Source organism: Dendrobates tinctorius, unplaced genomic scaffold, assembly GCF_039654945.1.
Source record: "Dendrobates tinctorius isolate UK_male_01 unplaced genomic scaffold, ASM3965494v1 ptg000049l, whole genome shotgun sequence".
NCBI classification, from domain to species: Eukaryota; Metazoa; Chordata; class Amphibia; order Anura; family Dendrobatidae; genus Dendrobates; species Dendrobates tinctorius.
Genome location: NW_027361717.1, coordinates 25207351 through 25221489, shown reverse-complemented (window position 1 = coordinate 25221489; position 14139 = coordinate 25207351). Strand labels below are relative to the sequence as shown.

The window sequence follows — 14139 nt, the reverse complement described above, 5'->3', positions numbered from 1 at the left end:
CTGCCAAACCAAAAAATGTCATTGAAAAATGAATTTAAATCATGAAAAAGAAATTGTTCTTCCCACCAAGCCATATATAATATGGCAAGAGACGGTGAGAAATTTAACCCCATAGGGGCACCCAAAATCTGAAGAAAAAATAATTTGTTGAACATAAAAAAATTATGGCTTAGCAGATATGTGGTCGATCTGATGATGAATGATTTTAATTCACATGAGTAATTGCTGTAATTGTCCATGTGATGCGTTACGGCACGAATAGCAAGAGAATGGGGAATTGAAGAATATAAATTGGTTACATCACAGGTGAAAAAACGGAAATTCTCTTGCCAGACAAAATTGTCAAAAGCATGAATAACAGAAGAGGAATCCTTTAAATACCCTGGAACACGAACAGTTAATGTATGTAGAAACTGATCCACCCAGACACTTAAATTTTCGTTGAGTGAGCCTATGCTGGAAATAATAGGACGGAGTGAAGTTGGAAAATTATGTTTGTGAATTTTGGTTAGTCCGTGAAAAATTGGAATTATGGGATGATCGGGCAAAAGCCACTTGGCTATTTTTGAATTAAATACATTCATTTTTAAACCATCCTGTACCAACTTTGTCAATTCACATTTGAAAGTAAGGGAAGGGTCACATTTTAGCACAGAATAGGTGCATGAGTCATTCAACATACTGAATAAAGATTTAATATACAAATCTGTATCTAATATCACCGTGCAACCCCCCCCCTTATCCGATTGCTTTATCAGTGTATTAAGATTATTTTGTAAATCATTGATAGCTTGAGATTGAATAGAAGTTAAATTATTGAAGAAATCTGTAGATTTAGTATTTTTATCTAAATGGCGCAAATCTATACCAAGGATTGAAAAAAATCCAAACTGGGTACCCTTGATTGTAATGGATAGTACGATAAATTGTGAGGGACAATATGAAGGTCTTTATCTCGGACACGTTCCAAATTGTTTTGTGGATCCTGTAAGGAAGAAAGGGTAGCTACTGCAAATTGCTCTTTAAAAGAAAGAGAAGCAGAATAATCATCATGAGGTATGATGTTAGGATTGACGGTCACGTTATCGCTGGAATCGCTCTGAAAAAAATGTCTTTTGACTGTAAGAAGTCTAGTGAATTTATTCACGCCTTTTATCATTTGAAAAAGGTTGAATCTTTTGGTAGGAACAAAGTTCAATCCCTTTTGTAAGACATTCGTCTGTGCCTAGGATAAAATAAACGGAGTCAAAACTATGACATTAGACGCAGGGTTTGGAACACAGTTCTCTTGTTCCGCGTTGGATAGCATGTCCATGCGCGTTTTTCTCTTCCTCCTACTACCTCTCCTGCATCTCCGTTTTTTGCTGTGGCACCAGAAGAATTATGAAAATCAAAAGGCCGGTTTGGTAGAGTCCGGGTGGAATTATCCAAGTCTGGATCAGACATTGTAGTCAGAAGAAGAAAACCAAACCGACTATGCTCAGATCATGTTCTTTTTCTCCAGGAAAGCAATGTCGTTAAGAAACGGTTATATGACAGAGGATATAATTATCGAAATGTAAATGATGCGTTTCATAGAGCATCAAATAAACCTAGATTTTCTAATCTTAGAGAAAAACGTCCAAATTCATATAACTCAGTAGTCACCTTTTCGACCCCTTTCAGCCCCCAATTCAATGAAATCCGGGAAATTGTGAGAAAATATTTGCCCGTCATAAACCAAGATGACAAACTGAGACAAATTATACGACTGGATGGCGATATGTTGCCCGGAGGGGAACAAGTCTAGCGAATTATTTATCTCCAAGTCTTCTTAAATCACCGGATAGTATTAATACTTGGTTAACCTCCACTGGATTTCATAAATACGCCGGTTCCAGATGTAATGTGTGCATATATGCCATAGACAAAACTAAATTTATTTTTTCTTATAGAGGTTTTTCCCAGCAAATTATGTCTTTCATGAATTGTGATAGCCAATTAATAGTTTATTGCATTTGCTGCACAACATGTAAAATTCAATATATTGGTTGCACTATAAGAAAAATAAAAAAGAGAATAGCGGAACATGTTAAAAATATTGAACCAAAAAACGCTTCTTATTCTGGAGCGGTGAAGCATTTTGTTCAAATTCATCATAGTATTATGGAATCATTTGCATTCTATGGTTTGGAAAGAGTTAATACTCCTGTGTGAGGTGGAGATAGACAGAAATTGCTGAATATAGGAGAAGCTTTTTGGATCCTAAAGCTTGATACCAAATTTCCTGGTGGCATGAATTTTAGGAACGATCTGTATTATATTTACTAACTGGCTGTATTTAATTATATTTTCGCAAGCAACTTTTACAACTTTTCAGGTGTTGTCACTTGTAATTAATGGTATGTGTTTTCTGATTGGTTCACTACCTCTATATTATTTCTATGTATTTTGTTTTTAATTACCTATGACTATGGGTGCCTCTTGTGCACCAGAAACACATCAGGTGTTTTCTACATTTTAATATGGCATAATAGCCGAATAAAGTTTTTCTATTTTTATGGTCGGTGTGCCGAACAGTTTTCTCTTCTTTGTATATTATGTATACTGCATATTACCTGTATAATCTGCCCCAGGTATCTGGCACGGGATCAAATCATCTACGGAAAAAAAAAAAAAGAAACACTAGCCATTTTTTACACATAACTTTTTTTAAAACAGTATGTACGATATGTTTTTAAAACCCCTCAGGAGAGTCATGCTGACCAAACCGCATGAGTCTGGCAACATTATTGCAGCCATGTATGTTTTACTCCAAAATGCTGCAGTAAAGCTAAGTGCCCACGTTAGCGTTTTTAAACACTCCTTCCCAGAAAACGTGCGTTTTTTTCCTGCGATTTTTTTGGCGCAAAAAACGTGCATTATTGATGCATTTTTTTCCGCGCGTCTTTTGGACTATAGGAAATAGCAAAAAACGCAGACCTAAGCGGAAATTAATGAACATGCTGCGTTTTTTACCGCTAAGCGTTTCCTTAGCGGTAAAAAACGCATCCATTGGCACAAAATAGCCAAAATGCATTAAAATGAATGGGATGCTTCTTTTTAGCGTTTTTGAGGCTCTTTGACCCTGAAAAACGCATCAAAAATGCTTAAAAAAACGCAACGTGGGCACACAGCCTAAAATATACTTTGAAAAACCTGTGGAGACTATGCATATAGGCTGACTACTCCAACATGCAGGTTCCCCGTGGCCTCTTCCTGCCCCGGTCTCCTAAACTGAAGGGTTCATTCTCTATATATACATAGATACGAATGTAATTATTTACTTTTTGACTTTCACTATTTTCTCACCATCTTCTAAGAACCATAACATTTTTATTTTTCCCTTGACATAGCCATATCGGGCATGTTTTTTTTAGCAGGTTGAGTTGTAATTTTGAGTTTGGTTTTAACATAAAATGCACTGAAAATTGAGAAAAAAGTTCCAAGTTTGGTGTAATGGTGAAGAAAACGCAATTAATGTTTTTTTCATTGCTTTTTTATAGTATACATTGTGTAAAAATGACCAACAAATGTGATTCTCCAGGTCAGAACACATACAGCGATATCATGGTAATAATTTAATTTTTTTACATTTTAGGGGTAAAAAATATTCAGTGTGCTAGGAAGATATCAAAAAAAGAGAAAATGGCACCTCGTGTAATTATGATTAAGGTACCTGGGTAGATAAGCTGTTCCTCTCTTTTTCACATATGGGGAGGAAGTGGTTCCGTTGTTGCCGTTTATTGTCCAAGCGCAAGATCTCTAGTCAACGATTAATATGGCCGGTATCGCTAGTTAAGGACTAATGTGGCCGGTATCGCTAGTTAAGGACTAATATGGCCGGTATCGCTAGTTAAGGACTAATATGGCCAGTGATGCATCCATAAAGCATAAATAAGTTTATGGTTTTGGAGAAAATATAACACTTGGGAATTGTTGGATAGCCCAATAGATTGTCAACGTCGTGTAAGACTCACTGTGGAAATGTCTTTTGTAACAAAAAGTTCTTTATTTAAATTTCCAATGGTGCATTTCCTGGAATAGTTCCTTTAAGGAGTTAAACTGTTGCGACCTCTGATCACAGTAGTTAGACTCAAGTACCGGGCCAGCAGCATCTAATGTGTTAAACCATTTTGCAGAGCTGGCTGTGATCTCAGCAGTTACACTCAATTGCTGGCTGTACAACACAGTTGGCATCCGTGCTGTATGGAGCGGATTCCGCTCCTGAGCCCATTCTATACATGAGGTGCCCACAGCATTGAGTAGGTCTCCCGAAAGAACTGGGCCCTGGCACCTGACTACGTTCACTAGATGCTGGTGCCGGCCCTATGTCCCGCGTTATCCATTGTGAAGTATGAGATGTGCAAATGTTCCCTTTTTGGGCAAAACTAAGATGCTCATGGTGCGTTAAATTGAAAATGTTTTGGGTCTAATTGAAGTTACCCTTATTGCGGTACTCATCAAGTGATGGCAGCAGTCCACATTTCAGTGCCGTGTATGTGTGTGCTGTATCAAGATTTACTGCATCCGCTTCATCTTTCTGCAAATTATAGAAAAGTCATGTTACTGATGTCCTCAGTCCTCACCCCATCTACTCGCCATCTCTGAGAGACCACATATGGTGTTTCTTTCTGCTAGTAAAGATCACCTACCAGAATCTTTTTGACACACTCCAGGGCAGATGATGGTTCTGTGCATTTAATGGCGCCACCACTTACTGAGGACCAGTCCTCACATTTTTTATGCTCATTTTTGCTCTGTGGACACCAGCGGATTTGCTGTTTAACACGAGGAGGACGAGCTCCTAATGGAAAAAAAATAAATTCCACCATAAGTAAATTGAAACTGATGATTTAGAGATTATTAAGGTCATGCAAAACCAGAACTACCCCACATATGCTTCCTACCGTTAAGTGTTTTCATGCCGTTAAACAAGTCTGGTCCCAAAAAGAGGAAAGTGTCCATTGCTGATGGAAGAGCTATCAGAGCGCTGGTGGTGTCTTCAAACAGCAAATCCTTCCCATGAGTGGAGCTGAATAGTTTGCACTCTTTTTTCTGTGATTTTGCGAAAAATAACATAATCTATAAGTTACTACAAACTCCAAAGCTTCATTAGAAAGGCGACTGACACAATCCTCCCCTTGTGTTGTTCACGGGCTTTGCACTTCATCGTATTTATTACTAGTGGCCTAGGTTTAGAGAATGTTTAAATGTGTTCTGCTTGACACATTTAATTCGCCAATCCTCAAATCAGCATAGAGTCTGATTGTAAAGATGTGGAAGAAGTGTCGGCACCGCTTCTGAAAATTTGCTGAAAAACATGTCCATGAATGTGATTCATTAATCTGTTTCATATGTGGTTGTATATACTGTGATTTGCAACAGTGTGATTAGCTTGGATATGGTTAACAGTGCCAGCCCAGGTTAGGAGGAGTTAAGTGGGGACATACAGTGGGTATAGAAAGTATTCAGACCCCTTTACATTTTTCACTCCTTGTTTCATTTCAGCCATTTGGTAAATTCAAAAAAGTTCATTTTTTTCTCATTAATGTACACTCTGCACCCCATCTTGACTGAAATAAGCAGAAATGTAGAAATTTTTGCAAATTTATTAAAAAAGAAAATCTGAAATATCACATGGTCATAAGTATTCAGACCCTTTGCTCAGACATTCATATTTAAGACACATGCTGTCCATTTCCTTGTGATCCTCCTTGAGATGGTTCTACTTCTTCATTGGAGTCTAGCCGTGTTTAATTAACCCCTTAGTGACCAATGTCACTTTATGTGGTGATAATTCTGGAACGCGTCAACAAATCTCATTGATTTTGAGACTGTTTTTTCGTGGTACATTATAATTTATGATAATGGTAAATTTAGGTCGATAAGTTTTGTGTTTATTTACATAAAGTTTCAGAAATTTGACAAAAATGTAAAAAAATTGCAATTTTCAAAAGTTGAATGATTATCCCTTTACTCTAGACAGTCATATCACACAAAAAAAACATTAATAAATAACATTTCCCTCATGACTGCTTTACATCAGCACCATTTTTAAAACGCTAATTTATTTTGTTAGGCTTTTAGGAGGTTTAATAATGTAGCAGTAATTTTTCATTTCTTCAAGGAAATTTACAAAATTTATTTTTTTGAGGGACCTATCCAGGTTGGAAGTGACTTTGGGGGTCCTATGTATTGGAAGACCCCAAATGTGATACCATTTTAAAAACAGCACCCCTCGACATATTGAAAACTGCTGTCAAATAGTTTATTAACCCTTCAGGTTATTTTCAGGAATTAATGCAAAGTGGTATAGCCGGAATGAAAAAGTGTTTGTTTACCACCTAAATGTCACTAAAGCCCCCGTTACACATAGCGATATCGCTAGCAATATCGCTGTAACGTCACCGATTTCGTGACGTAGCAGCGATATTGCTATGTCTGATACTTACCTCCGACCAGCTCCCCTGCTTCTCATCACTGGTCGCACGAGAATGTCCTGGACCATTTCTCGTCGGGCGCTTCCTGCTGGGCTTCCTGTGGCGCCGGCGAGCGACGCATGGATGCGGGCGGGAGGACGTCAGGATCGCCGCGTCTGACAGGTAAGTAGCGACCCCCGACCCCTGCTATGTCGCTGGTGAGATCTGCCTGCGTGGCAGCTCACTAGCGACCACTTAGCGATGCACCAGCGATCCATATCGTTGTCGGGATCGCTGATGCATCGCTTAGTGTAACGGTACCCTAACTTCTGAACTGACTGCTAGAGCCAGCAGACTCTAAAGGTCCCTTTACATTTAGTGATGCACCAGTGATCCCGACAACGATACGACCCGGTCATAAATGGTCGCTAGTGAGCTGCCACACAGGCGGTCGTTACTTACCTTTCAGATGAGGCAATCCTGACGTCCTTCCGTCCACACGTCGCTCGTCGGTGCCAGCAGGAAGCGCCCGACGAGAAATGGAGCTGCGCGATCTCGCGCGATCAGCAACAGACAGCGGGGGAGCCGGTCGGAGGTAAGTATCACACATAGCAATATCACTGCTGCGTCACCAAATCGGTGATGCTTTAGCGATATTGCTAGTGATATCGCTATGTGTAAAACCCCCTTAAGGCCGCTATTTGGCCATGAACTGCTATGGCAAACATCAGGACCACACAATCATGATCTCGGTGTGTCAATTAGATTAAAGTGCAAGCCCCCACAATCTATTAACCATTTATTTGATGTAGTCACTTTTGACAGCAGCGGTTAAACAGATCTGAATGGTGCCAACACTGATCATTTGTGATACAGCAAGTTGTCAGCTATAGTGTACAGCTATCAGCTGATGGATTGTCACCTGTATGGCGATGCTATTCTCTTATATCTCAGGTCAGTAAAAAGACGTATTGGCTGTCATTAAGGGGTTAAACTGATAGGACTTGATTTGTAAAGGCACACACCTATATATGAGACCTCACAGTGCATGTCAGACCAAATGAGAATCATGAGGTCAAAGGAACTTGCCATGGAGCTCAGAGACAGAATTGTGGCAAGGCACATATCTGGCCAAGGTTACAAAAGAATTTCTGTAGTACTCAAGGTTCCTAAGAGCATAGTGGCTTCCATAATCCTTAAATGGAAGAAGTTTGGGACCACCAGAAGTCTTCCTAGACCAGGCCGTCCAGCCAAACTGAGCAATTGTGGGAGAAGAGCCCTGGTGAGAGAGGTAAGGAAGAACCCCAAGATCACTGTGGTTGAGCTCCACAGATGCGGAAGGGAGATGGGAGAAAGTTCCACAAAGTCAACTATCTCATTTGCACAAGGACAGACTAGAAGCAATGGGATGAAACTGAGTGGGAGGAGACACAGATTAGATATTAGAAAAAACTTTTTGACAGTTAGAGTGGTCAATGAGTGGAACAGGCTGCCACAAGAAGTGGTGAGTTCTACTTCAATGGAAGTCTTCAAACAGAGGCTGGACAGACATCTGATTGGGATGATTTAGCGAATCCTGCTTTGAGCAGGGGGTTGGACCAGATGGCCCAGGAGGTCCCTTCCATCTCTACGATTCTATGATTCTATGATCACTGCAGCCCTCCAATAGTTGGGCCTTTATGGCAGAGTGGCCTGACGGAAGCCTCAGTGCCAGATATATGAAAGTCCGCATAGAGTTTGCTAAAAAACACTTGAAGGACTCCCAGACTATGAGAAATAAGATTCTCTGGTCTGATGAGACGAAGATAGAACTTTTTGGAGATAATTCTAAGGCGCAGTATGTATGGAGAAAACCATCACCTGCTCAAAACAATCCCAACAGTGAAGCATAGTGGTTACAGCATCATGCTATGGGGGTGTTATTCAGCTGCAGGGACAGGACGACTGGTTGCCATTGAAGGAAACATGAGTGCGGCCAAGTACAGAGATATCCTGGGTGAAAACCTTCCAGAGTGCTCTGGACCTTGGCCAAAGGTTCAACTTCCAACAAGACAATGACCCTAAGCACACAGCTAAAATAACAAAGGAGTGGCTTCAGAACAACTCTGTGACCATTCTTGAGTGGCCCAGCCAGAGTCGTGACCTAAACCCAATTGAGCATTTCTGGAGAGACCTGAAAATGGCTGTCCACCAACATTCACCATCCAACCTGACGGAATTGGAGAGGATCTGCAAGGAAGAATGGCAGAGAATCCCCAAATCCAGGTGTGAAAAACTTGCATCATTCCCAAGAAGACTCATGGCTGTACTAGCTCAAAAGGGTGATGCCACTCAATACTGAGCAAAGGGTCTGAATACTTATAACCATGGAATATTTCAGTTTTTCTTTTTTAATAAATTTGCAAAAATTTCTACATTTCTGCTTTTTTTCAGTCAAGATGGGGTGCAGAGTGTACATTAATGAGAAAAAAAAAATGAACTTTTTTAAATGTACCTAATGGCTGCAATGAAACAAAGAGTGAAAAATTTAAAGGGGTCCGAATACTTCCCATACCTACTGTAGGAAGCTAATTCCTGTTTGTTAAGCAGTTGATGAATAGATATTGAAGAAATAAGAAGCATTGTTTGTTAAGAGGGAAAAGGCCATAAGTTGGGAAGAGTGTTCAGCGACAGAGATTTTTGTTAAAGGGATAGAAAGTTCCAGACTAAAGTATTCTACAACTGATTTCCTATATGGCTGGAGTGCAGAGATTAGAGGAGTACCCAGAAGGTTTCTTTCACTATCAGTGAGTACCAGCCATAGAAATAGACAGAGCTGGGGGAGGCGTAATTCCTCCAAGCAGCTAAAAGGAGTGGGCAATAGAAAGGCAATGTGTAAACCGATTCTGGAAATTTAGAGAAGTCCTATTCCAACCCGGAAGGAACACAAGGCGCCCATTACAGTTGAGGATAAAGAAAGTAAAAACAGAGCTAGAAAGCTTTGCCAGGTCCCTTACACCTAAATTGCCATAGTCGGCATGATCGGTTTGCCCTGCAGGAACATTTTTTTGGGAAGACTCCTGGAACAGTGAAGATGGTGTTGCACTATGGAAAGAAGAGCAGCTGATCTTGGGAGTGGAGGGCACAATAGAGCGTGAAGAAATGCCCAGCCGACTAAAAGTCTGGCCAAGAAAAGGGTATACCCTGTGAAGAAAACCCAAACTATGTGGGGAAGTGCGCATCAGCAGATAGATAAGAAAATTACTGGGAGGTAATAGATCACAGGAGGAGAGGCCGAAGGTGGAGACACGGAGTGTGATGTGGAAACCATTAACACAAGTGAAACATGATGTGCTGACAAATTCTTGCTCACACAAATGGTATTTCACGATTTAGGGTCGATGGCAATGGTCTGTGATGTAGTGTAGTGGAAGCAATGGACTAAAAAGCAGGAGAGGAGAGGTCATTATAGTTATCAACAGAACTTCTTTTACTGAGGTAGATGAACTTGGAAGAATCTATTATCTACTTACCTAAAATTGTCCATCATCCACTTCCGTCCGGACTTCCTCGAATCCCACAATCCTCCGCGCCGCACCGGAAGTACACCGACTGCCATATTGGAATACCCAAGTGACGGTGGTACCAGGCCCTTGTGCAGAACCACCAGCGGGACACCTACGCCGGACCCCTCCACCGCCGCCACTGGACCCACCGCCAGACCCCCACCAGGACCCACCGCCGGACCCCCGCCAGATCGCCAGCAGGACCAGTCGCTGGACCCCCGCTAGGACCAACCGCCGCCTGACTACATACGCCGGATCCCGCTGCTGCCTGCCCACCCACCTCCGTGCAGTCACAGCTGGCAGGAAAGACCGTGGCTCGCGGCCTGTGCTGGAGATGGGGTGCGGGTGCCCTCTGGTGGCGCCGCACCCCATCTCCAGCACAGGGCGAAACCACCGTCTTTCCTGCCGGCTGTGACTGCCCGGAGAGCACGGTGGGGGAGAGACAGCCGCCACCCCCATCGCCACAGAGCTGCCCCCATCATGAGGTCACTGCCCTCCCAATGTGACATCTAGTATAACAGATAACTGACATTAGATTGATTTTCACACTTGGATTTGATAGTTTCCATACAGATGTTTGTACATGGCAATAGTTTACACTTCTTCCCCAGTACAATCTCAGTCACATGAATCCATCTTAGAACAATCAATTTTTACTACTTTCTGCACAACGGCTCCAGCAGGTACTTTTCCAAATCCTCCCATGAGGCAAGAATTATAATTTATTCTCTAAATCTTACACACTAATTTAGCATTGGTATTTCACCACTGCATGTATACAGGCTACCTTGTCTAACCTACAGCAGTCTTAGGACTTGTAAGGACGGATGCCCACGATCCTGAACTAGAAGCTCTACGGACGCAACGCATGTTCGCCGCGTCCAAAGCGCTGCCGTCTATTGAACACAGGTAAATCCGTATGTATTCACTGAACTAGAACATTTCTATTGATGTAATTTCTGTTGCAGAGACATTAGAAATTGACATGCTGCGATCTTAAAAGACGCGCCACATGTCAGTCTCTGAGGGTGATCCACAGGTGACTATGCACGCATAGTGGACATGGAAGTAGGCAGCCATCCGCAGCCCTCCTGAATGGAAATGTGAAACCAGCCTTACTGTACATACATTTCAGTAGCCCAACATTTCGGGTTTTAAAATAATTTTTCAAGCTGGTGTTATAAAGTATTCTAATTTACTGAGATAATGACTTTTGGGTTTTCATTGGCTGTAAGCCACAATCATCAACATTAACAGAAATAAACACTTGATAAAATCACTCTGTTTGTAATGACTCTATATAATATATGAGTTTCACTATTTGTATTGAAGAACTGAAATAAATGAACTTTTTGATAATATTCTAATTTTGTGAGACGCACCTGTATATTCGGGCTTCTCTCAGCTTCCCACTAAGCTGTTCGCACTTCTAGGATAATGCTTCTGCCACTTTCTTGTAGCATTCTGGGTTGATAGAACTTGCTTTCTGTCTGGCTGATGTTCACTTCTGCAGTAACTATAGACACTCTATTTGCCTACTGTATGTAAGAACTTTTGCCACTCTTTGGTTGGTTGTTTTCAGGACTCTTGCTACCAGTTATGAAAACATAATTCTCCCTCTGTACAAATCACTCGTCAGACCACACTTGGAGTATTGTGTGCAATTTTGGACGCCGGTGCTCAAGAAAGACATTACTGAACTTGAAAGGGTTCAAAGGCGGGCTACTAAAATGATAAATGGAGTTGGTTCACTACAATACCCAGAAAGGTTATCAAAATTAGGTCTATTTACTCTAGAAAAGAGAAGACTTAGGGGAGACCTAATATATATGTACAAGTATATCAGAGGGCAATACAGAGATCTCTCCAATGAACTGTTTGTACCAAGGACTGTGACAAGAACAAGGGGGCATTCTCTTCGTTTGGAGGAAAGACAATTTCTGCACCAGCATAGAAGAGGGTTCTTCACGGTAAGAGCAGTGAGGCTCTGGAATTCTCTTCCTGAGGAAGTGGTGATGGCCAACTCACTGAATGAATTTAAGAAAGGAATGGATGCTTTTCTTGTGAGTAACAGTATAGAAGGTTACGAATAACATAATATTATAGGTAGATGGTTGACCCAGCTTAGGGGAAGGAATTTTTGTACATATGGAAAAAATTGGCTTCTACTCTGTGGGTTTTTTGCCTTCCCCAGGATCAACAATGCAGAACAGCTGCACTAAAAATAGGCTGAACTAGATGGACATAAGGTCTTCCTTCAGCCTTCAAAACTATGTTACTATGTTAGCACTCCAGAATGATCTCTCTCTCTTCTACACAAAACCCAGAGCTGTGCTGGTCTTCAATGTTGAGGTTACTTCTCTTACTTGTCTTAACAGCATTTGGAAACAAGAACTTAGTTCCTAAAATGCCCAATTAACGCCTCCCCACCTGGGCTGTTGTAGTACGTGTGCCGACTGGAGGGTTTTCCCTTTCGGTTGCAAGAGACTGAAGACAGATGCAGAAACTCGTTCAATCGGGTCCACTTTATTGGGTGTCTTCCTTGACATCCACAGCAAAATGACAGTTTCTGCGCTTTGGCCCGGGTACCTGTCACCTCCTCCTACTCCTGTCAGCGATGACCCTCTGGGTTCTTTCACCATGGTTGCCAGTAGGCCCACGGCCACAGCGCTTCCCCCAGTCGAGTCTGCCCGCTGTGACACTTACTGCCCCTTCTGTGTTCAGCCGTCCGGTATCCTAGGCTTCCTTCAGTCAGCAGCTGTCCTGTCAGGGTCACCCCCCGGCTATCTGTCTCTCTCTCCTCTGCCTCTCTCTTCCTGAGCTCTTCCTTCCTCAGTCTTCTCCTGAGCTCTTCTCTCCTTTCTCTCCTCCAGAATGTTCTTCCTGACCCTGGGACTCTTTCCTCTTATCCCATTTCTTGGGAATTCCCCTCCTTAGTCCCATAACTCCGCCCACCATGACTGCATATCCTAGCTTCAGCTCCTGTTAGGTTCCTTTACTCACTATCCTTTGTCTCCATCTAGTGGCCAAAACCAGGTACTACATTGTCTTTTACTAATTCTAGCTGTTTCCTTAGACATGTATACGAATTCTCATCAAACAGTGTACACAACATATTTTACATGTTCCTTCTTAATCAGACAGGTCCATCTGTCAGTCCACCCTCCTACACAGTCACTAACAGTTAACCCTGTCATTCTGAAATGTCCACGAAAACTGCAGCTCACATAAAATCAGGCACAATAAAGCAGCAGGTCAGACAACAAACATGAGAAATAATCTGAAAGGATGTCTAAAAGACTTCTCTACCTTTATATGATGACACTCTACATCCTATACATGTAAACTGAGTTTCTAAAACCTTTTCACTTGCATTTGAAATTTTTTATACCATCACTGGAAATAAATTAGCTTCAGTTTATTTCAAATGAATTCCTGATTGAAAAGCTGAAGATTTTCTAAATGAACTCTAGAAGAGAAGTGTATATGCGAATGCACCACCAGCCTACCCGTTAGTCACACTCGCCTTATATGACTATACTAATAATTTCAGATGATGCTTATAATGTTACCTGAGCCTGAAGAAGATACTCGGTGATATCCTGCATCTTGTCTCCGGTGCTCCTGGTCACCACAGAATGTCTGGGGATTCTTCCAAAGTTACAGATTTTGTATTGGCTTAGTGGTCTTCTAGTATTGTCTGGACACAGCAGCTCAAAATTGTCCGAGTATTGTCCTGAAGAACAACACATGGAATTTATATGGGAAGATATACAGTATATTAAATCTGTCACTGAAATCTGATGTATGGTGAAATAAATGTAAAAGTGTATCAGGTTTATAGATTTTGGAGACGCCATGTATGCGCTAAATGATATGAGAGATTTTTAGGATTAAATGTTCGTTAACTAGAAATAACCTTAGTACTAACTGTGAGGTTCTGATTATATTTTGCTAAAACAATGTGAGATAATTATCAAAATAATGGTACTTTATATGAAGAAAGAAAAAACCTAAACACATCCGAACTTATCTATGAATCAGTTTTTAATCTGAGATCTGGAGAAGAGACATTAATATGAATCTGTCACCAGGTTTTTGCTACCACATCTCAGAGCACCATAATGTAGGGGCGGAGACCCTGATTCCAGAGA

General features: G+C 41.4%; 1 protein-coding gene across 1 annotated transcript in view; it reads right to left on the bottom strand.

The window, feature by feature from the left end:
* The window catches only part of LOC141091152 (saxiphilin-like), a 149583-nt gene that overhangs the window by 67012 nt on the left and 68432 nt on the right, over positions 1-14139 (bottom strand). Inside the window, exons 10-14 of the mRNA XM_073576550.1 lie at positions 13558-13721; positions 4929-5076; positions 4674-4825; positions 4465-4561; positions 2598-2639 (exon numbers count right to left, since the gene is read on the bottom strand). Of these exons, the coding sequence (XP_073432651.1) occupies positions 2598-2639; positions 4465-4561; positions 4674-4825; positions 4929-5076; positions 13558-13721 (603 nt within the window). The remainder of the gene's footprint in view (positions 1-2597; positions 2640-4464; positions 4562-4673; positions 4826-4928; positions 5077-13557; positions 13722-14139) is intronic.